Here is a 21,656-nt window from a genome sequence, read left to right on the forward strand (position 1 = left end):
CGTTATTTATCAGTTATATTTTAGGTACCATGATGTCTTAAGCAGTATTATTTCCAGCATAGGAAAGAGATGGCGCTAGACTCTCAGAACTCATAATATGACTGACCGGTTGGCTTGGTTGGTAGTGACCCTGCCTTCCAAGCCGGAGGCTGTGGGTTCGATTCCCACCCGGGGCAAATATTTGTGTGACGAACATAGATGTTTGCTCTGTGTCTGGGTGTTAATTATCTATACAGGGTGTCCTACTGTTGGTATAATAAGCTCAAAGGAGGTTATAGTTCTGCATACGCTGAGTACGTAAAAAATACTTATAAAATACCAGACGCATTTTTTTTTCAAATAGATCCATTCTTAAAACTCTATTTGTACACCCATAACAAGCAACCCGTCCAACTTTGCCACCAGCACGTGAGCTATCGTTTCAAATTAAGTTTTCATAGACAAAATGCTCACATTAGAGAAGCAGTATATGCCGGTTGCGCGAAGCTAGAGAAGAAAACATGGATTTTTAGGAAAAATTTAGCAAAAAAAATTTGCCGTAGGTAATTTTGTTGTTTAAGTATTTTTTACGTGATCAGTGTATGTAAAACTACAAGTCCTTTCGCGCTTAGTATACCAATAGTGGGACATCCTGTATAATATATAATACCTACTGCTTTAAGACATAATGGTATGATGCTTAAAAGTTATTGGGATTGGTTCTATTAGTCATTTGTTATTGATATGTTATATTAAATGTGTAAGTAAATAAATAACTTATTCGAAAACATGTGTTTTTATTTAATTCACCTTTACACAATAATTCTTATGCCACATAAAAAGTCATCATACTCCTCCGAAACGGTTGGACCGATTCTGATGAAATTTTTTCGCCTATTTGGTAAATATGAATGAGAATCGGCCGACCTCTATAAATAAATATGTTAGGAAGATTGTCAAAAAAAAAGATTCACCAACAGAAAGCGCAAAGTGAGAGAAACACGTAAAGATAGGTTATATAAACAAACAATATTCATATTTATTATAAAAAGAAAGATTTTATGTATTGCATATTGTCATGTTTGTAATGAAAAAACCTTATTATAACCAGTATTTGTTAATAATAATCCCTTGAATATTTGACAAAATCAAGATAATATTATGTAAATGTAAATTACAATTTTTTTTTTGATAGCTTTAAAGCGTCTGGCATAAGCTATAGGCTTATAGCCCACTGAATGCGTCTGGCAATGGTATCTTACAGAAAATGTATGATATTTCAAGCATAGAATTTAAGTTTATTTTATTCTTAATTAGCATGCTAATGTTTATCATGACTCTCCCCTGCATATATATTATTTTCTGTGCCATGACTACGCGAACATACTTTTTAGCCATTTATATACAAAAGTCAAAAATGTATAGACAACATTGCGGCCTCACAACTTAATAATACTAATGATATACATTATATATAAATACATAAAAATTGTCCATAGCCAGTACGGTGATTAATAATCACCTATAATGAAAAAACAAATAAACATCTACAATGACGGTCGATCATCATGGTCTTACCACAAAACAATTTAAACACAGTCTAACTTTAAACCAGGGATATGTCACTTTAATAGTTGTCTATGTGAAATACGACAAAACCAGATTAAAGAGAACCCGCGCTTAAAGTTAAACCCTGTCTAAAGTTTTTTGTGTTAAGACAGCTAGGCTCTACAGTCTACAGTGTACTTAGACTCTACACTATCGTGATTGCCTCGACTCGCCCAACGTTGCCCATTGTGAAGAGGGTCCATTAGACTGTGCCTATACCATAGATTTAGCCCTATATTCTGCGTAGTCTATATAACCGTCGTTATTCAAATCTGTTTCCTTCAAAGCACCTTCCACCATGTTAACTAATTCTTCATCTTTGTAGATCGCTGTGGTCACTATTTCTTTGCCTTCGTGATCTAAAACAAGTATTAGCTTACAATTTATTGTAAATTGAAAAAAAAAATCATGCTTGGATATTTAATATTTATTTATTCAACTGGATATAATATTATTTTTTCGTAATGTTACAGATAATAATATATCTTCAATAAAAAATTTCTGTACGAGACTGGTTTCACTAAGTTTAAACTTTGCCTGTGACATCTAAATAGTGCTTATAAATACAGGATATCCCACTTTTGGTATACTAAGCTCAAAATATGAGGTTATAGTTTTGCATAGGTACGCTGACTACGTAAAAATACTTATAGAATTCAAGACGAAGTTTTTTCAAATAGTTAATTGGATATTAATTTGTAGGTAGGTAATCTAATCTCGAAAACTAACAATCCAATTTTTGAATATGAAATACCAAGCTTGCTTAAGTACTATGAATAAATGTATGAATTCAAATATAGGTATAGGAATATAAAACGACCCATTGTGAACTTATAGAAAGTTCAAATGATCCAAGAGTAAGTATGGGTATAAGTGAAATAAGTCAATAATAGTAGGTAGTAGAACCTATCTAATCTGTAGCAGTAGTAGAAAATCTTACTACTTACTACTTCCTATCACGTTTTCAACTAATTCAGTATTCATTTTGAAATTGTGTATTCTTATTATGTTACATCTTTGCTGTTTTTTTTTTAATAATAAAAAAATCTAGATAGTCATTGTCTATCACTATGGTCAAATTCAGCAAATTCGGTTGCACTATTCTGTCATGAAAGTAGAACATATAAACGCACTTTTGCTATTAGGTTCATATAGAACATAATATATTTACGCTATATGTAAAGAAGACAACAAAGCAAGGAAAATAAATAAAACACAAAATATAAGCAAATCTTTTATTTAAATAGTATGCGTTCTGAATTCCATGTAATCAATGTAACCATCTTTATTCATATCAGCAGATTTCAAAGCATCTTCGACTATTTCTATCAAGTCTTCATCTTTGTAAACTTTCTCAGTTTCTACGACTTTTCCGTCGATATCTATAGTAACAATTAAATGTTTATTTGGTATGATACTAAATAATATACTTAGAAGTTGTTTATCTAAAGTTTACATTAAAAATAAAAAAATCGGTATAAATTTTTATCGTAACTAGCCAACTGTCTGTACATACAAGACTTATGAAAAAATAGTATAATATGTACTTGAACGTTTAAAGGTAGTTACTAGTTAGGTAATATCGATTTTTCCTACGATTTTTCATTAGGAAAATTTAAATTTTCCCTAGGAGAGTGAAAGAAAACTACACAATCATAAAAATAGAGATAGCGTAGAGATAAATATTTAGGTATTTATTATCAAAAAATAAAAATGTTATTAGAAAAAAACCATTTTATACAATAAAATAAAATTTGTAATAAAAAGGAAGATTCTGAGCTGACTTTTTGTACTCTTCACTACACAGTATAAAACAAAGTCGCTTTCTCAGTCCCTATGTCCCTTTGTATGCTTAAATCTTTAAAACTACGCAACGGATTTTGATACGGTTTTTTAAATAAGTAGATAGAGTGATTCAAGAGGAAGGTTTTAGAATATAATTTATTAGGTTTGAGACAAAGCGGGCGAAGCCAACTATAGAAACGAATTTATTTTGTAAAATTGAATAGATTTATTTATTTCATTTATTAACAACTAATTTTCTATGCTAGAATATTTTTATAAAATAGTACAAGAAATAAGCCCAGAATCTGTAACATTAAACATGATATAAATATACAAAAAAGCGGTAAACTTTAAATCGTCTATGCCTGGACTTTAGTTTTTTCAGTGGCGAGTCTAGCCTTGTAGTGGCTGATTCTGTATTCCAAATAATCGATATAACCATCGTTGTTGATATCAGTATGTGTAAGCGCTTTCTCCATTAATTCTTCCAGCTGCTTGTCAGAATATATCACATAGCCTTTCTCCACTTTTCCTGAAAATTGCAGTAAAAAAACAAGTATTTGACTTGATATAATCGAAAGCCCAATGCCACATGAAAAAATATACAAGCGCGAAAGGTCAAAGCGCGAATTTATAAAAAGCGCCACAAAAGAAGTCCCGCGGAGTGCGGACACACCGCTGTTAGAGCTTAAAAAAATGTTGCCAATAAAAAAATTCCTACCTTCAAGTTCACCGTAGACTTCTTTCGTGGCGATTTTAAAAAAGTAGATTAGACAGAATTTTAACGGTAAAATCCTGTGGTAAAATCTGTCGCTATGCACTTTAAGTGAGTAGACATTTTGTCAATGAATATTGAATATAATATTCTAAAATACCTATTTCTAAAATGGATTTTTCAGCAATTAAATCATAAAAATGGTAAATAAATGTCACAAAATAAACATTATGATACTCACCCAAGTCATATTAAGGGAGTCATGATACACTTTACAAATGAAATGCCGATTTTAACCGGTTTTTAAGATGATATAATTTCAGATACAAAGTATATTATGAAAGTTTGAAGTAAAACTTTTTTAACAGCTTGTACAATTTAACATTCTCTAGCTCTAAAAGTCTCGTATACCCTTTTTGGGGGGCAGATAAAAGAAGAAATAGATGATCAACATTGTGAATTTCTAAGATTTCTCATTAAATAGACCTTAGAATTGATCCCAAGCATTTGTTTGTTTGTTTGAACGCGCTAATCTCAGGAACTCAAATCCGATTTAAAAAATTATTTCGGTGTTAGATAGCCCATTTATCGAAGAAGGCTATGGTTCTGACACAAAATTATTTATTTAAAAATTCTTTACCCATCACCACGACCAAGGACACAATAAATGAAACAACACATTAAATATATAAAATTTAATTAACCATCAACAAACCATACACAACCATTTACACAGACAAACATAGAATGACACATAATATTGATGACATGCCCACATTATTTATTATCTATGGAACATCAACCATAGACATAAAGGAGTGAAATATCTCAGAAAGATTTCGAAAGAAAGCTTCTAATTAAAATGATTATAATTTTGTGACATATTGCTGATATGTCTTTATGTCTATAGTTGATACTTAAAAAAATACATAAACACATTTTCTATGTGGCAATAGCATTAAAAATGGCGCCAGAAACTGACATTGACAATCCACAAAAAATGGCGGGAATATGCAGTCATATTTTTTTGTCTTTTTTGACTGCGAATAATAAAATTACAATGATACGTTTAAAAATAAAATGGCCGGAATGTTATGATTACTAAATAATAATTTCGACACCAACTTAACCGAAAAAAGATCAAAAGAAATACTGTTAATTGGAATAAAAAGAAAAATTTTAAACATTAATATTTCGAATCATGCCCTCTCGCTCTATAACTCGCCATTTATATCTTGCGTCTCTTTTACTCCGTCTAAATATCACATCTGTGTATTTAGAATAGAAATTATTATAAAACCGTTATTTTCTTCAAATATACAGGGTTACTTGTAAAACACCAGCAACCTCGCAGGACAAGATAGCTGACATCATAAGTAACAACATTTGTTCTACGACTTTCGGCATAACGCAATAAATGATTTTTAAATAATTTTTTAAACTTTTATTGTACTCTCCTAACATTCGTAAGTCTATGTTCTATTCATTATCGGATGGACGACGCGACGCCCCCATCCCCCTCTCGTTCGCTTCTTGTTTACGTAATTTTTGGGAGGCGTAGAGTTTATAATATTCAAACGGAAAATTAAATGAATATTTATTTTTGTATGAAAATAAAATCTAACAAATTATCAAAAGTTGTAGAACAAATGTTGTTGCTTATGATGTTAGCTATCTTGTCCTGCGAGGTTGCCGGTGTTTTACAAGTAACCCTGTATACACATGTAGAAAGAACATTATTTTCAATTAAACATAACCTGCAAATTCTAGTGGTATTACCACAAAACAATTTAAACACAGTCCAACTTTAAACCAGGGATCTGTCACTTCAATAGTTGTTTATGTGAAATACGACCAAACCAGATTAAAGAGAACCCGCGCTTAAAGTTAAACCCTGTCTAAAGATTTCTGTGGTAAACAGTAGTAGTCTAGTCTTAAAAATAGCTTCGAGGAACAAAACTTTAAGATTGACGTTTAGTTTAAAAACATTCGTAAAAAGTTCGATTATTTTGTACTAGATATAATTATATATTTACTTATTTTTAATCCAGTGTGTTGTTGATTATTTAATTTTAATCACAGATAACTTAATTATTTAACAAAGAACATTCTCTTTTATTCTTTCTCTTTTATTTCATATTTTTTATTTTTAAATTCGAGAAAATATTATGCACCTTCTTTAGACAATCTAATTGCTTCAAAAATAAGGAAGATATCATTTGAGCATCGTATTATTAGTTTACGGCAACATTTAATAAATTAGAGAGGAAATAATACATCTTACGGTTGAATGTTGCCTGTAAAAAACTATTTTTTTTAAATTAAGTTTTTACTATTGTCCGTCTTGTCTCTGGTTCTTTTGTTGCGCGCGCACAAACTCTGGGTAGTCTATGAAACCGTCTCTATTGTGATCGTCCATATTCAATATGGGGTCTATTAAATTAGTCAATTCGTCGTCTTTGAATATTTTCTCGCCGACCGGCGGCTGGCCTTGCTGCGGTTGTTGCTTGTGCCCCTGTTCTGCTAGAAGCAAAGCCCCAATGTGACATATAATGACAGGTGACAAATGACAGATGACATAAATGATATTGACATTGACACGCGAAATGGCGGGAACTGTCTATGGTTTTTAAAACATATAGATGATTCGATAATATTTTTTTCTTATACACGCGAAAGTAGGAGATGTTTTTAAGTAAGTAACTTATATAGTGGAAAATGTAGTCTTTTAGAAACCATGGACAATTTTAAATGATATATTTACCCCTTACGTAGTAAAAAATTGACAACAGTATCATGAAAATTTTTCACAAACGATATTAACAAACACAATAAATATGTAATGACAAAATGACTCTTAAAATCCCAGTGCCCATAAAATGTTTTTTTTTTTAATATATAGGTATATTGCCTTAAAATTTTTAAACATTCAAATATAAATGATATTTCAATGTAAATTTTGCAAATATTTGTAAAATATCTATAAAAACAACTTTTGTTTATTTTTAAGTGTAACTCACAAAATTATGTAGAAAATAGATAATACTACTTAAGTCTAAATGGACTTGCTTAAAAAATAAAAATGAAATTAAAAAGAAAAACTCACCATGCCAATGTATCAACGACTTGATAAGTTCACATCCGTCCAATTTATTATTATTATCCGCGTCGTGCATTTTGAAATAGTGGAATTGCAGTTCTTGTTCCGACATCTTGGACGTGTCTATGGGCACTTCCATGTGCTCTTGGATGTGACTGTAATTTATGGTTTTTTTATTAGATATTTAAATGTTTGTGAGTATGTAAAAAGTCTGGGTTTTAGTATATAACTTGTTCAGTTTAGGACAAACTTCATGGAGTTATGCGACGATTTTAGATTCAAAAATACTAAAATCGTCGCATAACTCCATGAAGTGTCGGTATTGCTATGACACACATGACATAATTATTACTCTCAACACGCCTAAAGAAATTTCACATGAAATATACAGTCAAATTGAGTTTCTCCTCCTTTTTTGAAGTTTAATAATAATAATATAATCCATACTAATAACTATTATAAATGCGAAAGTAACTCTGTCTCTCTGTCTGTTACTCAATCATAAACTACTGAACCAATTTTCATGAAATTTGGTATGGAAATATTTTGATACCCGAGAAACGACATAGGCTACTTTTAACCACGGCAAAATGACGCGATCCCGGGAACTATGCGGGTTTTTCTTTGATTGCGCGGGCGAAACCGCGAGCGGAAACCTAGTATATAATATACTAGCGGTCCGCCCCGGCTTCGCCCGTGGTACATATTAACGTTTTCTCTACATAAGAACCATCCTCGTACTTCAAGGAATATAATAAAAAAAGAATTATCGAAATCGGTTCAGCCGTTCTCGAGTTATGGAATTACAACGAAAAGTGGCATTGATTTTTATATATTAGAAGATTTATTCATATAGAAAATTAATAATTTACTTTAAATTTACTCACTCTCTTTCTTGCGCTATATTGGCAGCGTTCAATAACTGGGGATCTGGAATAATACATTGATATATTATGTAAAAATTGCTGGTGCATTTCCTTTTGACAAAAAAAGTCATGACTGACAAAAAGCTTTACAATTCTGACTATTGGCAACTTACTCTGTTCTAGTCGTGACTATTAAATTTACACAAATTACAAAACAATGACAGTGACCATACTGACTATCACCGACTATAAGTGGCCATACTGACTATCACTGACTATAAGTGTCCATACTGACTATAAGTGACCATACTAACCGTGACCATGGCCGTGCGGCGGTTGAACGTTAACCTGTTGCACGGGCACTTGTTGTTGCACCGGCATTTGTTGTTGCACCGGCATCTGTTGCACGGGGACCTGTTGCTGATATTGTTGTTGAGGTGGTGGTGCATATTGTTGCTGTGATATTATAAAATGATTTAATTGTTGCTTGGTAATTGTTACAATAGTATTTGAATTGTGAACTATAATAATACAATGACATGTATGATTACCTGTATAACATAATCAAAACAAAAACAATTTTTTCAACTGAATTTGTAGATCAAAAGTTAACATTACTTGTCATATCATTGATTCCAATAAGCTGTTCCAACAGGTTAGTGTAATTTATAAATTACTAGCTGTCCCGGCAAATGTTGTTCTGCCTTACTCTTCATCATTTAGGGGTATGAAAAATAGATGTTAGCCGATTCTCAGACCTACCCCATATGCACACAAAATTTCATGAGAATCGGTCCAGCCATTTTGGAGGAGTATGGTAACTAACATTGTGACAGGGGAATTTTATATATAAGATAACGTTAATGTAATGTAGTTACTTGTTTGTTACTCTATCATACGAACACTACAGCTAAACATGTTTCAATGAAACTTGGCAGTGTTGTAGCTTATATATACTACTAGCTTTCCACCAGCGGCTTCGCCCGCGTTTTCAAAGAAAAAGCCGCATAGTTCCCGTTCCCGTGGATTTTCCAGGATAAAACCTATCCTATGTGTAAATCCAAGTTACCCTCTATATTATGTGCTAAATTCCATTGTAATCAGATCGGTTCAGTAGTATTTGCGTGAAAGAGTAACAAATATACACATACATCTATCCCAAGAAACTTTCTCATTTATAATATTAGTAGGACTGTGTTAATAATCTGTACTTGCTTTTGCTCACATGGTAGTATAATATTTTAGAAAAAGATTAATAATATTAAGTTAAAAATTCCAAATAACATACCTGTTGTGGCGTGGGGGGCGGAGGAGGTGGCTGATAATTCTGTAAATTAGGTAATAGAATATACAGGCTGTCCCACTATTGGGCTACTACTACTACTACTACTTACGAAGCGCGAACGACTTATAAGACTTGTAGTTTTGCATACACTGATCACGTAAAAAATACTTAAACAACAAAATTACGCCAAAAAATCCATGTTTCGTCACTTCGCGTAGCCGGCATATACCGCTTCGCTAATGTGAGCATTAGCATTATTAATCTTAAAAGATTATGTTTTCATAGACAAAATGCGTTTACTTGCTCACATGCTGCTAGCAAAGTTGAGCGGGTTGCTTGTTAGGGGTGTACACATAGTTTTAAGAACTCATCTATTTGTCAAAAAAAATCATTTTACGTACTCAGCGTATGCAAAGCTATAACCTCCTTGGGGCTTAGTATGCTTAAATTGAACCAATATTGCTGCAAAGCTATAACCTCCTTGGGGCTTAGTATGCTTAAATTGAACTAATAATTATGCTTAAATTAAACTATATGTCAAATTTAGGTAATGAAATCAAAGTATCTAAGCAGCCAAGTATTTCAACAATATCTTCTAGTAGAGAACAATAGTTATGGCATATTTTTTGTTCAGAATGTACACTGTTCAATCATGCATGATCTACAAGAACATTATCAAAAAATAGGTATTTAATAATAATAGACATGTTGGATTACAGCAGGCAACAGATAGGCCAGACGACGGAATTATGTGTGTGTGTGTGTGTGTGTGTGTGTGTAAAACTACTAATACCAATTTGTTATTTAAAATTGTATTTAACACTAGCTTTGCCCTGCAGTTTCACCCGCAGTGCTCCGCTCCTGTTGGCATTAGCGTGATGATATATATAGCCTGCTTTGATGAATCTAACACCGAAATAATTTTACAAATCGGACCAGTAGTTCCCGAGATTAGAGCATTCCAACGAACAATCTCTTCTACTGATCTAAAGTTTAGTTATACTATTGTATTAATATTCATGATATTATCAATATCAATTCTATTAAAATATTCCATGACATTTTCCTCCTTTAAACCACAAAGTTACATACCTACTATATAAAATAGCCAAAAAATAACTTTTATGCGTGGATAATATTTTGAATCTAGTTTACGCACCTAGCAGCTGTCAAAAAGTGAAAGTAGGGAAAGTATTTTTTTAAGAACTTTTTAACTGAATTTTTTTTTCTATATTAAATGCAGATAATAAATAATGTAAATTGTTACCTGATAGTTCTGTGGAGGGACGCCGGGAGCGACTTTCTGTTGATATTGCTGCGATATAGTTATTTGAACCAACGCCGACAATATAAGGAACCGCCACATTTTCCTGCCTAAAAATAATTTGTACACACACTTAACACTTAGACACACGACCGATCTAACAGTTTATTCAATTTCCCAATGTTAAATGCGTAAATTTATCTCAAAATTACGAAATATGTGACCACGTATCACTGTGGCGAAGAAGCGTGCTAAATGGATGGAAAATCAATTTACCTGTCAATGCAAATATACGTGGAGGTACGTGATAGAACGCTTTATCGATTTTATGATAAAATAAGAATAAGTAATAATTATTTCTGCTAACGAATTCAAAAAACAAGTTGGTTCGGTGATAAACACGTCACGGCTATGTGTCAAATGTCTACGTCAGAGTGACTTTTGTGACATTTACACATATTCCTTTTTACGGTAATAACAACAACAAAAAAAAGTTCAAAAATTGTACATATTAGAAAAGAATAAGTGCTAGTAAGAAATTATGTCGTTATTATTCACTAACTTTAAATACGAAGAATACATATTATTATCAATTATGTATTACCTACTAGATTTCCGCCCGCGGCTTCGCCCGCGTTTGCAAAGGAAAACCCGCATAGTTCCCGTTCCCGAGGGATTTCCGGGATAAAAACGATCCTATGTGTTAATCCAAGTTACCCTCTATATGTGTGCTAAATTTCATTGTAATCGGTTTAGTAGTTTTTACGTGAAAGAGTAACAAACATCCATACATCCATACAAACTTTCGCATTTATAATATTAGTAGGATGTACTAGCCTGTGATATTTTATGATAACTGCATTAGGAACAAACATGATTTACAGTTGTACTAATAGTAGTAAGAGTAGTTATTACAGCAGTATTATCTATATTTTACTAATTATTTTTCATCCAGTTTCATCCTTGGGAAAGAAAGCCACAAAAGTTCATTTATAAATGTAAATTATTACTTTATTTTTTTCTTAATAAGATGAAAGTCACTGCAAATATCAATATCGATCAAGTTGTATCAAACTCAAATCATTCATTACGATTTCTTAATGTAATTTTTTGTTTTGAAAACAATTTTGATTGATCCCCAGAAAATAGCTAATCTAGTCAGCAGATCTGAATATAATTTTTTAGTTACCTACATTCTTGTTACATTATACAATTTATTAGTCCTACTAATATTATAAATACGAAAGTTTGTGAGGATGTGTGTGTGTGTGTGTTTGTTACTCTTTCACGCAAATACTACTGAACCGATTACAATGAAATTTAGCACACTTATAAAGGGTAACTTGGATTAACACATAGGTTTTATCCCGGATATCCCACGGGAACGGGAACTATGCGGGATTTTCTTTGAAAACGCGGGCGAAGCTGCGGGCGGAAAGTTAGTTACATTATAAAATTAAATTGTAAATTAATTAGGTACCTAAATACTATAAAGTTAATGTCCTTTAGAAGCAGTTAGATATAAATAAATAGTTGAAGCTTGGACGAAATTTGTCTGTAAAGAAACATACCTAATTGATAAACTATTGTAAGGGTGTATAGAAAAGTCCATTAAAAGTCATTATTCATAAGAAATATTTAATAAACGAATTATAAAACTTTTTGGTCTTTCATTTATACTTAAAATGTCTTAGCTTAAATATAAAAATATAGAAGTTAACAAAATATACTATGTAAGAAATATAGTTACAGGTGGTTACAGTCCAATTCAAACTTATTGGCGGTTTGGAAATTAGCTGCGAATGCACGAGCGCGCAGGTATCCAACTCTAACGTTCCGGTATTATCTGAAATTGTTTTCTACGCATCAGATCGTTCCATCATCCATGTTGCGAGCCGCCATTAAGTTTGTATCGTACTGTAATAAACTTTGTATTAAAAATATATAATCCTTAAAAACTGTAGTAATACATAGATCTTTTTAAACTCTCCTGTACACTATGTAACAATGTTTTATGATCAATATCAATAAACTGTTGAACAGCATATCACTAAAATTGAATCTTTAATTTTATACCATGAATTTTTTTTATAAATCACTAGCAAACCGGGCAAACTCCGTTTCGCCATAGAGACACCTTTTCTTTGCTATAAACCTCACGGAGCCCGAGACCTTTCCAACGAATGCAAAACTTTGGAGATCGGTTCGTGCATTCTGGAGTTCTAGCGTCAGGAAGGAAAACCCGACTTATTTTTATATAATAGATAATAAAGTTGGCCGAAAGACTAGGCATTCTTACAGTAAGGACGCGGGTTCAAATCTCGTAATGTAATCAATTTTTAGGGTTCCGTACTATTACTTAGACTTCGTTGTCTGTCTGTCTGTATCTCATAAACTGTGATAGTTAGAAAGCTGAAATTTTCACAAAGATTGCGCTATAACATAAAATACTAAAAATTAAATATTAAGGGGGTCCTCATAGAACGGAACCCTTCGTGCGCAAGTCCGACTCGCACTTGGTTTTAACATAATATCACTATAATATATTATTGTCTAGTTTTTTTTATAGCTAGTCTAGGATGGAAGAAATCAACTTTAAACTACAACAACAATTAATCACTATTTATAGAAGTTTTTAAAGTAACTGGACGGGATTGAAAATTTCTAGCTTCAGAGAACTATATTATTTAAAAAAGTATAATCAAATAAAAATGTTGGCAACCCTACTTCTTGTATTTCTTTATTGGCAACTCCTGATTCGAGTGAGTTCTGCCAATAATAGGGATTTAAGTTAGTAATATTATATGTACCTACTTGAATATCAAAAATAATTTATGACACAGTTATGTTTGGCTGTTGATTTCACGTCTGACGTTAAAAATCAGCCAAGTAAGTACGTCTAACGTAATAAAACACAAAAATAAAATACTACTAATTACTAAAAATTAATAAAAGGTAAAACTGTACATTATAGGGCGTGGAGAGAGTCGTAATTTTTTTTGTGGTTAGCTATTGTCCTATGGAACCTAAATCTGAAATTTCAGTCTGAGGAAACTTTTAGTTTTTGAGTTAAGAATTTTTGAAAATCGGAAAATTACTATAGAAAGTTACTCCATCTTGTTTCTGTTATGGATATTTACGACTCTCAACTCCACGCCCTATAATGTACAGTTTAGCCAAATAAAATACTACAGGTAACGCAAAAAAGTAAATTAATATCACGACGCATCTTTCCTAATAATAAAAACCTTCTTCTTCTTCCCTTCACCGTCTTCTTGCACAATTAGACCCTCGAATTCAGAACACAAATCCTTAATACAATTAACTTCGTTACTCGTAAAACTATTTGGCAGTTCAAACTTCGTATATTCGTCACTTCCCGCCAAATCTTGACACATGTCACGTACCGTGTTTAAAAAGTCACTGTCAACGTCATAGACAACTTTTTTCTTTTCAGGCACAGACCGCAGAGCATTCTGCCACAGTTCCTTTTCGTTTTCCGCCGATTTTTTATTGTATTTGTCTAAATTCGCTAACGCTTTACCGATATCGCGATTTTTAGGTTCCAATTTCAACGCCAATTTGTAATATTTTAACGCGTCTTCCGTTTTGCCTAACATTTCATACGCTCGACCGTAATAAAACAATGCTTTACAATGTTTATTTATATCGGTGACAAAATCAAGATTTTCACACATATTGATCACGTATTTCGGTTTATTTATTTTATAATAGCACACCGCCAAATTGACGTATGTATTTATTTTTAAACGCTTCACTTCCGCTTCCTCCGTGGCATTTTTGACCACAGATAAATTTAGAACGTACATAGACTGTTGATAGTTTTTTATGCACTTGTTGAATTTACGTTTGGCAAAGAAATCTTTAGCTTGAGCGTGTAACGAGTTCACAGTTCTTGTGGTCACTTCGAATTTGCTTTGCTCTTCGGACGGAAGGTCGTTGAACCTGTAATTGAATTAAAGGCAATAAACAAAAAAATCATAAGCAAATAAATAGGTATGAATCTATCTATACTAATATTATAAAGCTGAGGAGTTTGTTTGTTTGTTTGAACGCACTAATCTCGGGAACTACTGGTCCGATTTGAAAAATTCTTTCGGTGTTAGATAGCCCATTTATCGAGGAAGGTTATAGGCTATATATCATCACGCTAAGACCAACAGGAGCGGAACCACGCTAGTGAAACAGCACGGCACAGCTAGTGTTAAATATTCTTTAAACAGTTTTTAAGCTATTGCATAGCTTCTATCGCGGGCCTTGAGTGCGGGGACCGAATACAGAAATGCCGCAACGAAAAAACCTCACGCTCCCCACTCCGACGGGCGGAGGTGTGGCTTGAAGGCATAGCATGCAATAGCGCAACCGCCCCAGTCCCCGAGTACCACACGTCTTTTTTTCTTTTACTTTTCACATACCTCATTGGTAACAAACTATTTTTTTATACATAACTTACCTGATAGGAGCTTGCAGATCATTAACAGAGTACAATTCAATAGTGAACAGGGCTGCTTCGGGCCTCACTCTCGGCAACACACCTTGGGGGCCCCAAGCCAATGCTGGCTGTATTAGCAATAAGAACCTCGCTTTGGGGCCCCTGACCATAGTTAGACCGATCTCTAGGCCGGGTATGCAAGATCCTTTGCCGAGTTTTATACGCTAAAACAATAATAATAAACATTATAATTAGACATCGGATTATATGCACTAACAAAATGCCAAAATATGCATGCAAATATGCACTAAAAAAGGCCGAAATATGCACTAAAAACGACTGATATGCCTAAAATATGCACAATAGAAAATAAAAAAACCTTTATTATTTTATATATTTAAATCAAAGATAGTACAAAAACAGTGAAATTTTCTTGAAATTAAGTATAGTTTTTGTTCCAATATACAATTAAGCATTTTTACCTAATTTTCGAGCGCAAATTTGTGACGTTTGTCATCCGCGAGCCCAGTGTTGCCACATTAGACCTTTCCAGGCTAAATCTAGCCCTTTTTAGAGTGAAACTTTTATTACATCGTCTCAAACTTTTTGGTCTGTGTAGCGCATGTCGGGTGACGCACGATACGTACGACAATTATCGTACAAATACGATAATTTTTAGTTAAATGTCTATAGTGTGACTTTTACCGTGGTTTCATAAAGCCACACAACATTTTTTTTGGAATACAACCCGTGTTTTAAGTTTTTAGTCCCGAAAGGGTAATCTAGCCCTATTTTGAATGGCTCAAAATTTACTTATAATGGAGCCCATTTTGTAATTTTTCTCCATTTTACCATGCCAAAATAGGGTTTGTTTACTCGCTGACCGTTCTGATTGGCTAATAAAGGTTAGTCGACCATTAAAAACTCCCGATACTTAACGAAATATGCACGATTGGGGAAAAAGGCTAAAATATGCACTAACGCCGTAATTAGAGAGTTTTATGCATTTGCATATGCAAATATGCAAATGCATATAATCCGATGTCTAATTATAATACACAACTAAACAAACAATTACATTCAAAACCTGTCCGAAGCAAAACTCTATCTATGCGTGTGTTAGGGCAGAGTTTTCAAATGAGCCATATAATAAAACTAGCTTACCGCCAGCGGCTTCGTCCGCTTTGTCTAAAACCTAATAAATTATATACTAAAACCTTCCTCTTGAATCACTCTATCTATTAAAAAAAACCGCATCAAAATCCGTTACGTACTTTTAAAGATTTAAGCATACAAAGGGACATAGGGACAGAGAAAGCGACTTTGTTTTATACTATGTAGTGATGAACTAGACTAATAATGACGCTCGAAAATTGTCCGAAACAAAACTCTGCTTATGTGTGTGGCAGAGTTTTAATGATGAACGATACATTTGATTTTGAACATTATTGCAAGTAGATAAGGTATAAATTTGAATTAATGACTATAACATCGTTGCCCGCACGTTTTGTGAATTTCAACAGGCGATTGTACGTCTAGTAGTTTTTATGTTAATTTCGAGAAAGGAAATGGCTGTATTTCGAAAAGCATGAAGTAAAAAAACTACCATCATGGTATTTTTTTCTAATATAATTTAGTCCATATTCCTTCTGGACCTATTAGTTACAAGGAATCATAAATTATGTTTGCAGCACAATAAAGTGTTTATAATAAAATCTATACTATATAATATTATAAAAATTATATATTATAAAATAGGAAAGGTTTGTATTTATGTATGGTTTTGACGCATAAACTACTGAACCGATTACAATGAAATTTAGCACACATATAGAGGGTAACTTGGATTAACACATAGGATAGGTTTTATCCCGGAAATCCCACGGGAGCGGGAACTATGCGGGTTTTCCTTTGAAAACGCGAGCGAAAAGCTAGTAAAAAATAAATATGATTGCAAACAACTTACCATAGGTACGCCATTGTTCATAGTGAGTGTTGAATCAAAGGGTATTTTATCTTTCTCCCAATAGGCTGCATAATGTATGGTCACCTCAGCATCTACTGGTATTATTGGACCATCACCTAAAAATATATGTTTATTCTTTATTATATTTAGTACATAATCTATTTTTGAAATTATACGGGGGGCCGGATTAAATATTAGTTTGAATGTAATAAGAATGTACTGCGATTCTACACATGTAGACAGTTGATCACAGCAAACAGTACAAATCACAGCAAGTCAACGACTATTAGCAAAGTGAGGGTAGTTGCATTTCCGTTAAACAGTTTTTATTAATTGCCAACTACAAAGCCACTGAAAAAACAGATCTAAATCCACTCTATTAAGTTAGATTTTCTATACAGTTTCTTTCAATTCTAAAATCTAAACAATAAAGACACTGAAAAATCAACTCTAATTCAACACACTTAAGTTGCATTTCTAATAAGTTTCTCTTAATTCTAAACTATTGACAAGAAAAAATCGGTTCTAATTAAACACAATAAAAATGCATGTTCTGCAAACTTTGTGTCAATTCCAAACTATAAAGCCACTGTAAAATCATTTCTAAATCAACACAATACAGTTGCATTTCTTATAAACATTCTTTCTCAATACCAAAAACTATATTAACACTCAAAAATCAACTCTAAATCAACACAATAAAGTTGCATTTCCCATCACTTACCCTCCTCTAAAATGAGCATTTTGACGTCCCCTGAAGAGACACAATCAATCATTTTTGTTGATAAATCACTGAATGAATGATATTCCGGGCAGCTTAACATCATTTTAGAAGCCGATTCCTCAATGTATTGCAAAACATCTTCTGTGTCACTAAAATATAAGTTACGGATAGGTTTAAAAAACTAAAATACATGCTTTTATAAGAGAAAATTATTATGTTGTCACCAATCATTAATAAGTGTAAGTTTGAATTAAATCTGTCTATTTAAAGTGCGTCAAAATCAAGTCTAAAGCATTTGTTTACAAACATACATGTGCAAAGCTTATAAAATAACGATTTACTTAGAAATCCTTTTTACATTTCAACATGTAAATTTTATATATAAATATTTTTTCCAATCGATATACAGACTTCCATAAATTTTGTTAAAAACAAAATGAGATATGAATAGCTTGTTAATAATTATTACAAGCTTTCTGCCCGCCGCTACACCCACTTCGCCTGCACTCTATCTATTTAAAAAGCGCATCGAAATCTGTTGCGTAGTTTTAAAGATTTAAGCATATATTATAGACTTTGTTTTATACTATGAAGTACTATTGTATACCTGTCATCCTCTAAATCATCAAAGAATTCTCGATCAATAGTGAGATCAGATTTCTTGAAATCAACATCTATGCTAAATTCCGTAGACGTTGTTAATAATTCACTGAAATTAAAAATACATATTGAGTAAAATATGTTTAGCAAAAATTGTAATGCTCAAAAAATTCACTAGAGCTTAAATTGAAAATTTAACTGTACTATAATTTCTGGACCGCCTACTTGGTACAGTGGTTGACACGTGAGCGTAGAACCGAGCGGTCCTGGGTTTGATTCCCAGTGGAGACGAAGAAAAAAAAAAGTCTCGGTCTGGCAGGACACAGACGGCTGATCACCTACTTGTCCCTAAGGAAAATCGATCAGTGAAACAGATGTATAATGCATCTGCCCCTTACCCCACTTGGGGATATGGGACTTCACTTTTTTTAACAATTTTTTTAAGTTTTACCACAGAATACATAATAGTAGCTAAACGCTATAGAACGGACACTCTCCACCTCCCGCCAAAATTAAACACCTACCTCACCCCGCACGATCAGCCTGAAAATGGTCCGTATTTGTCTGCAAGGACGATACGCAACGAAGATTGACAACATTAATCAAATTGACTTAAAGTAATTTTATTATTTTGGATTTGTGATTATCGTTTTTCGTAGAAAATGGTTAGATATTGTGCTGTTTACGGATGTATTTCATCAGAAAAACGCAAATTTTTTTTTACGCTAGTCACAAATGTGCCAACCATAAAGCGTTAACACACACATTTGCAGTCTCTACAGTGTGACTGTGAAAACGATAATTTTGTATGGAGTGTCCGGGGTGTGGTTTTACTAAAATTCAGCGAATGATGCTATAATTTCATTCTACTAAATAATAAAATTATATGAATTATCTTTTAAATACACTTACTGTAAGTTGATTCCTTTTGATAGTTGCACTGGATCTTCCAAGATGTTTTCCATTATACTTAAATAAATACAAATAAAAATTAAGTCTAATTTTAGACTTTAATTCCTTTGAAGTTAAAAGTACTATGTTGCCACTATTTTCTTCTATTTTTCTAAGTACCTGTGTGGATAATTTTACACTTCATAAGTTTATTTTGAAGCCCAAATATCCCTATCCCTACTAATATTATAAATACGAAAGTAACTTTGTCTGTCTGTTACGCTTTCTCGCTTAAACCTCTCAACCGATTTTGATGAAATTTGGCACAGACAATCTTTAGACCCTGAGAAAGAACATAGGCTACTTTTTATTGCAAATATGTACCACGGGCGAGGCCGGGGAGGACCGCTAGTGTTATATATACTAACTAACGGAAACTAGTTATCATGAGAAATCTAAAATTATTTTTCTTTCTAATTAGAATTTTATTAGCAAATAATTTGGTAATTTTATAAGCACATATTTTAGATCAGGAATGCGATTAGTTATAGAATATAATGGTCAAATGGACAAAGCGGAGGATAGGGAAGTTATCAGAAGCGAATAATCCATCAGAATACATGAGGAAATAACACCATGCAACAATTTATTTTTTTTTACTTTTGAAGGATTAGGTACTTTTCGTACAAATGTATAATATGTTCTAAGGAAGGCGAGCATTATCATATTTTAGGAAAATGAATGCCTGGAATCAGGGCGATATGTACCTAGAGGCGATATGTAAAGAAGTTAACTTACCAGTAAATTTATGACTACCTCGTTCTATTTGTAGCCTGAAGTATATGCTAGCTAAACTTTTTCTCAATATAACATGCGCTCAATACCACACAAATGATTCAAAAAGGAATACAAATTTCAGAAGAAGCAAAATGTAATCAACCCAAGAACCCAAGTTAAACTTTACAAGTTCGCTAATCGCTTTCTCATCAAAATTCAAATCTTTATTGTTTTGACGTTTTAAGTTTTTAACTGACCACAGACAAAATAAAATTAAAATACGAAATAATGCAAATACATCTCAGATAAATAAACATTACTTTATAGTACGGGAGCTAGCAACGTTTAAAAAAAAGTCATTTTAGTATAGTTGGGTTTTTGATATACTGTTTCTCTTGCTATTTCGGTTAGAGTCCGGGCTGTCTGGCTGGCCGCAGTGGTTGCGTTTATTAGTGCGCATCTTATCTGCACAGGAAAATATCCTTAATTTAAAGTCATTTTTTAACGCGTAATTTTTAATCTTTTGCCTTTAGATAGATCCATCAGACATAATTTTTTTATTGCAAGACGTTTTTTTCGTTGTAAAATAGGTGCCATACGCAATTTTTATTTCAATATAACTAAAATGTCATCGAAATAAGTGAAATTACATCAACATGAGTCCGCTTAAAAGGTAAGTAATAACTTTATTATTTATATTATATTATCCTTTTTTAATACTTATATTGAATAATAAGTAAACTAATATTTTTAATAGATGGTTTCATATTTATTACACTTTTGGGTATAAATATGAATTTGATGATATTTGTATTTTCTAGTGTCTGATTTTACGCGAGTATTATACATTTTGAAATTAAAGACTTGGGAAAATAATACAATGAATAAATCGCGTTTAAAATCCGTTAAAAAGTCTTTAATTTCTTGATGAAATTTGGTTTTTATCAAGTTTACATTAACGTCCTATTTGAGGTTCGTTGGGAAAAAGGAGGCGATATGGTAGATTGTTGCAAAAAAACTGTAAATAGTAAAATGAATATTATATATAGTATAAGTAACACAGTGATTACTTATCCTTCACTGGGACTCATGTTGATGGAATTTCACTTATTTCGATGATATTTTAATTATATTGAAATAAAAATTGCGTCTGGCACCTATTTAACAACGAAAAAAACGTCTTGCAATAAAAAATGTATGTCTAATGGATCTATCTAAAGGCAAAAGATTAAAAATTACGCGTTAAAAATGACTTTAAATTAAGGATATTTTCCTGTGCAGATAAGATGCGCACTAATAAACGCAACCACTGCGGCCAGCCAGACAGCCCGGACTGTAACCGAAATAGCAAGAGGAACAGCATATCAAAGAACCAACTATACTAAAATGCTCACTTGTCAACGTTGCTACCTCCTAGAATATTAAATGTCTATGAAATTATACTTATTATTATATGAGAATGGGTTAAAAATTCAAATATATATTATGTAGGTTAAAAAGTGATTATTAAGGTAAAATGAAATAATTGTATATATATCGACGACGTCAATGTACGTATAATCTGTTATTGCCCTGGGTTAGAGCCGTAGACTGAGAAACTAACTTAGTTACTCTGTCTACGGTTAGAGCCTAGAGCCTAGCAC

At 32.5% G+C, this 21,656-nt stretch overlaps 2 protein-coding genes across 7 annotated transcripts; both read right to left on the reverse strand.

Moving 5' to 3' along the window:
• Positions 1–1,020: 1,020 nt before the first annotated feature.
• On the reverse strand, positions 1,021–11,028 carry LOC123704652 (multiple coagulation factor deficiency protein 2 homolog). Of its 5 annotated transcripts, none has more exons than XM_045653063.1 (7): positions 10,879–11,028; positions 10,606–10,712; positions 9,342–9,380; positions 8,368–8,509; positions 8,075–8,117; positions 7,194–7,342; positions 1,021–1,946 (listed from the first exon to the last, which is right to left on the reverse strand). In XM_045653063.1, the coding sequence occupies exons 2-7, from the start codon at positions 10,702–10,704 to the stop codon at positions 1,801–1,803; spliced, it is 618 nt and encodes a 205-aa protein (XP_045509019.1). In that variant the 5' UTR covers positions 10,705–10,712; positions 10,879–11,028; the 3' UTR covers positions 1,021–1,800. The 5 variants fall into 5 exon arrangements, with proteins under 5 accessions (XP_045509019.1, XP_045509020.1, XP_045509018.1 ...); XM_045653064.1 differs by lacking the exon at positions 1,021–1,946 and adding an exon at positions 2,818–2,969; XM_045653062.1 differs by lacking the exon at positions 1,021–1,946 and adding an exon at positions 6,407–6,607 and having other exon boundaries at positions 10,879–11,026.
• A 2,434-nt stretch (positions 11,029–13,462) lies between these two features.
• On the reverse strand, positions 13,463–20,208 carry LOC123704702 (inactive peptidyl-prolyl cis-trans isomerase shutdown-like). 2 transcript variants are annotated; one of them, XM_045653138.1, is made up of 7 exons: positions 20,035–20,208; positions 19,258–19,314; positions 18,353–18,454; positions 17,746–17,894; positions 17,022–17,137; positions 15,077–15,279; positions 13,463–14,568 (listed from the first exon to the last, which is right to left on the reverse strand). In XM_045653138.1, the coding sequence occupies exons 2-7, from the start codon at positions 19,308–19,310 to the stop codon at positions 13,821–13,823; spliced, it is 1,371 nt and encodes a 456-aa protein (XP_045509094.1). In that variant the 5' UTR covers positions 19,311–19,314; positions 20,035–20,208; the 3' UTR covers positions 13,463–13,820. The 2 variants fall into 2 exon arrangements, with proteins under 2 accessions (XP_045509094.1, XP_045509093.1); XM_045653137.1 differs by having other exon boundaries at positions 19,258–19,416.
• Positions 20,209–21,656: the final 1,448 nt, after the last annotated feature.

Source organism: Colias croceus, chromosome 30, assembly GCF_905220415.1.
Source record: "Colias croceus chromosome 30, ilColCroc2.1".
In the NCBI taxonomy this organism is placed as follows: Eukaryota; Metazoa; Arthropoda; class Insecta; order Lepidoptera; family Pieridae; genus Colias; species Colias croceus.

What these genes read in the sequence shown, in the direction of transcription:
- LOC123704652 (XM_045653061.1), bottom strand. Translation starts at nt 10,704, where the DNA reads ATGTGGCGGTTCCTTATATTGTCGGCGTTGGTTCAAATAACTATATCG. An exon ending in AATATAGCGCAAGAAAGAGA is followed by an intron (nt 7,343 to 8,074) that starts GTGAGTAAATTT and finishes CATAAATTACAG; the next exon opens with TCACATCCAAGAGCACATGG. An exon ending in GTCGTTGATACATTGGCATG is followed by an intron (nt 6,611 to 7,193) that starts GTGAGTTTTTCT and finishes CTTTGCTTCTAG; the next exon opens with CAGAACAGGGGCACAAGCAA.
- LOC123704702 (XM_045653138.1), bottom strand. Translation starts at nt 19,310, where the DNA reads ATGGAAAACATCTTGGAAGATCCAGTGCAACTATCAAAAGGAATCAAC. An exon ending in AATGCTCATTTTAGAGGAGG is followed by an intron (nt 17,138 to 17,745) that starts GTAAGTGATGGG and finishes ATATATTTTTAG; the next exon opens with GTGATGGTCCAATAATACCA. An exon ending in TGAACAATGGCGTACCTATG is followed by an intron (nt 15,280 to 17,021) that starts GTAAGTTGTTTG and finishes TTATTGTTTTAG; the next exon opens with CGTATAAAACTCGGCAAAGG.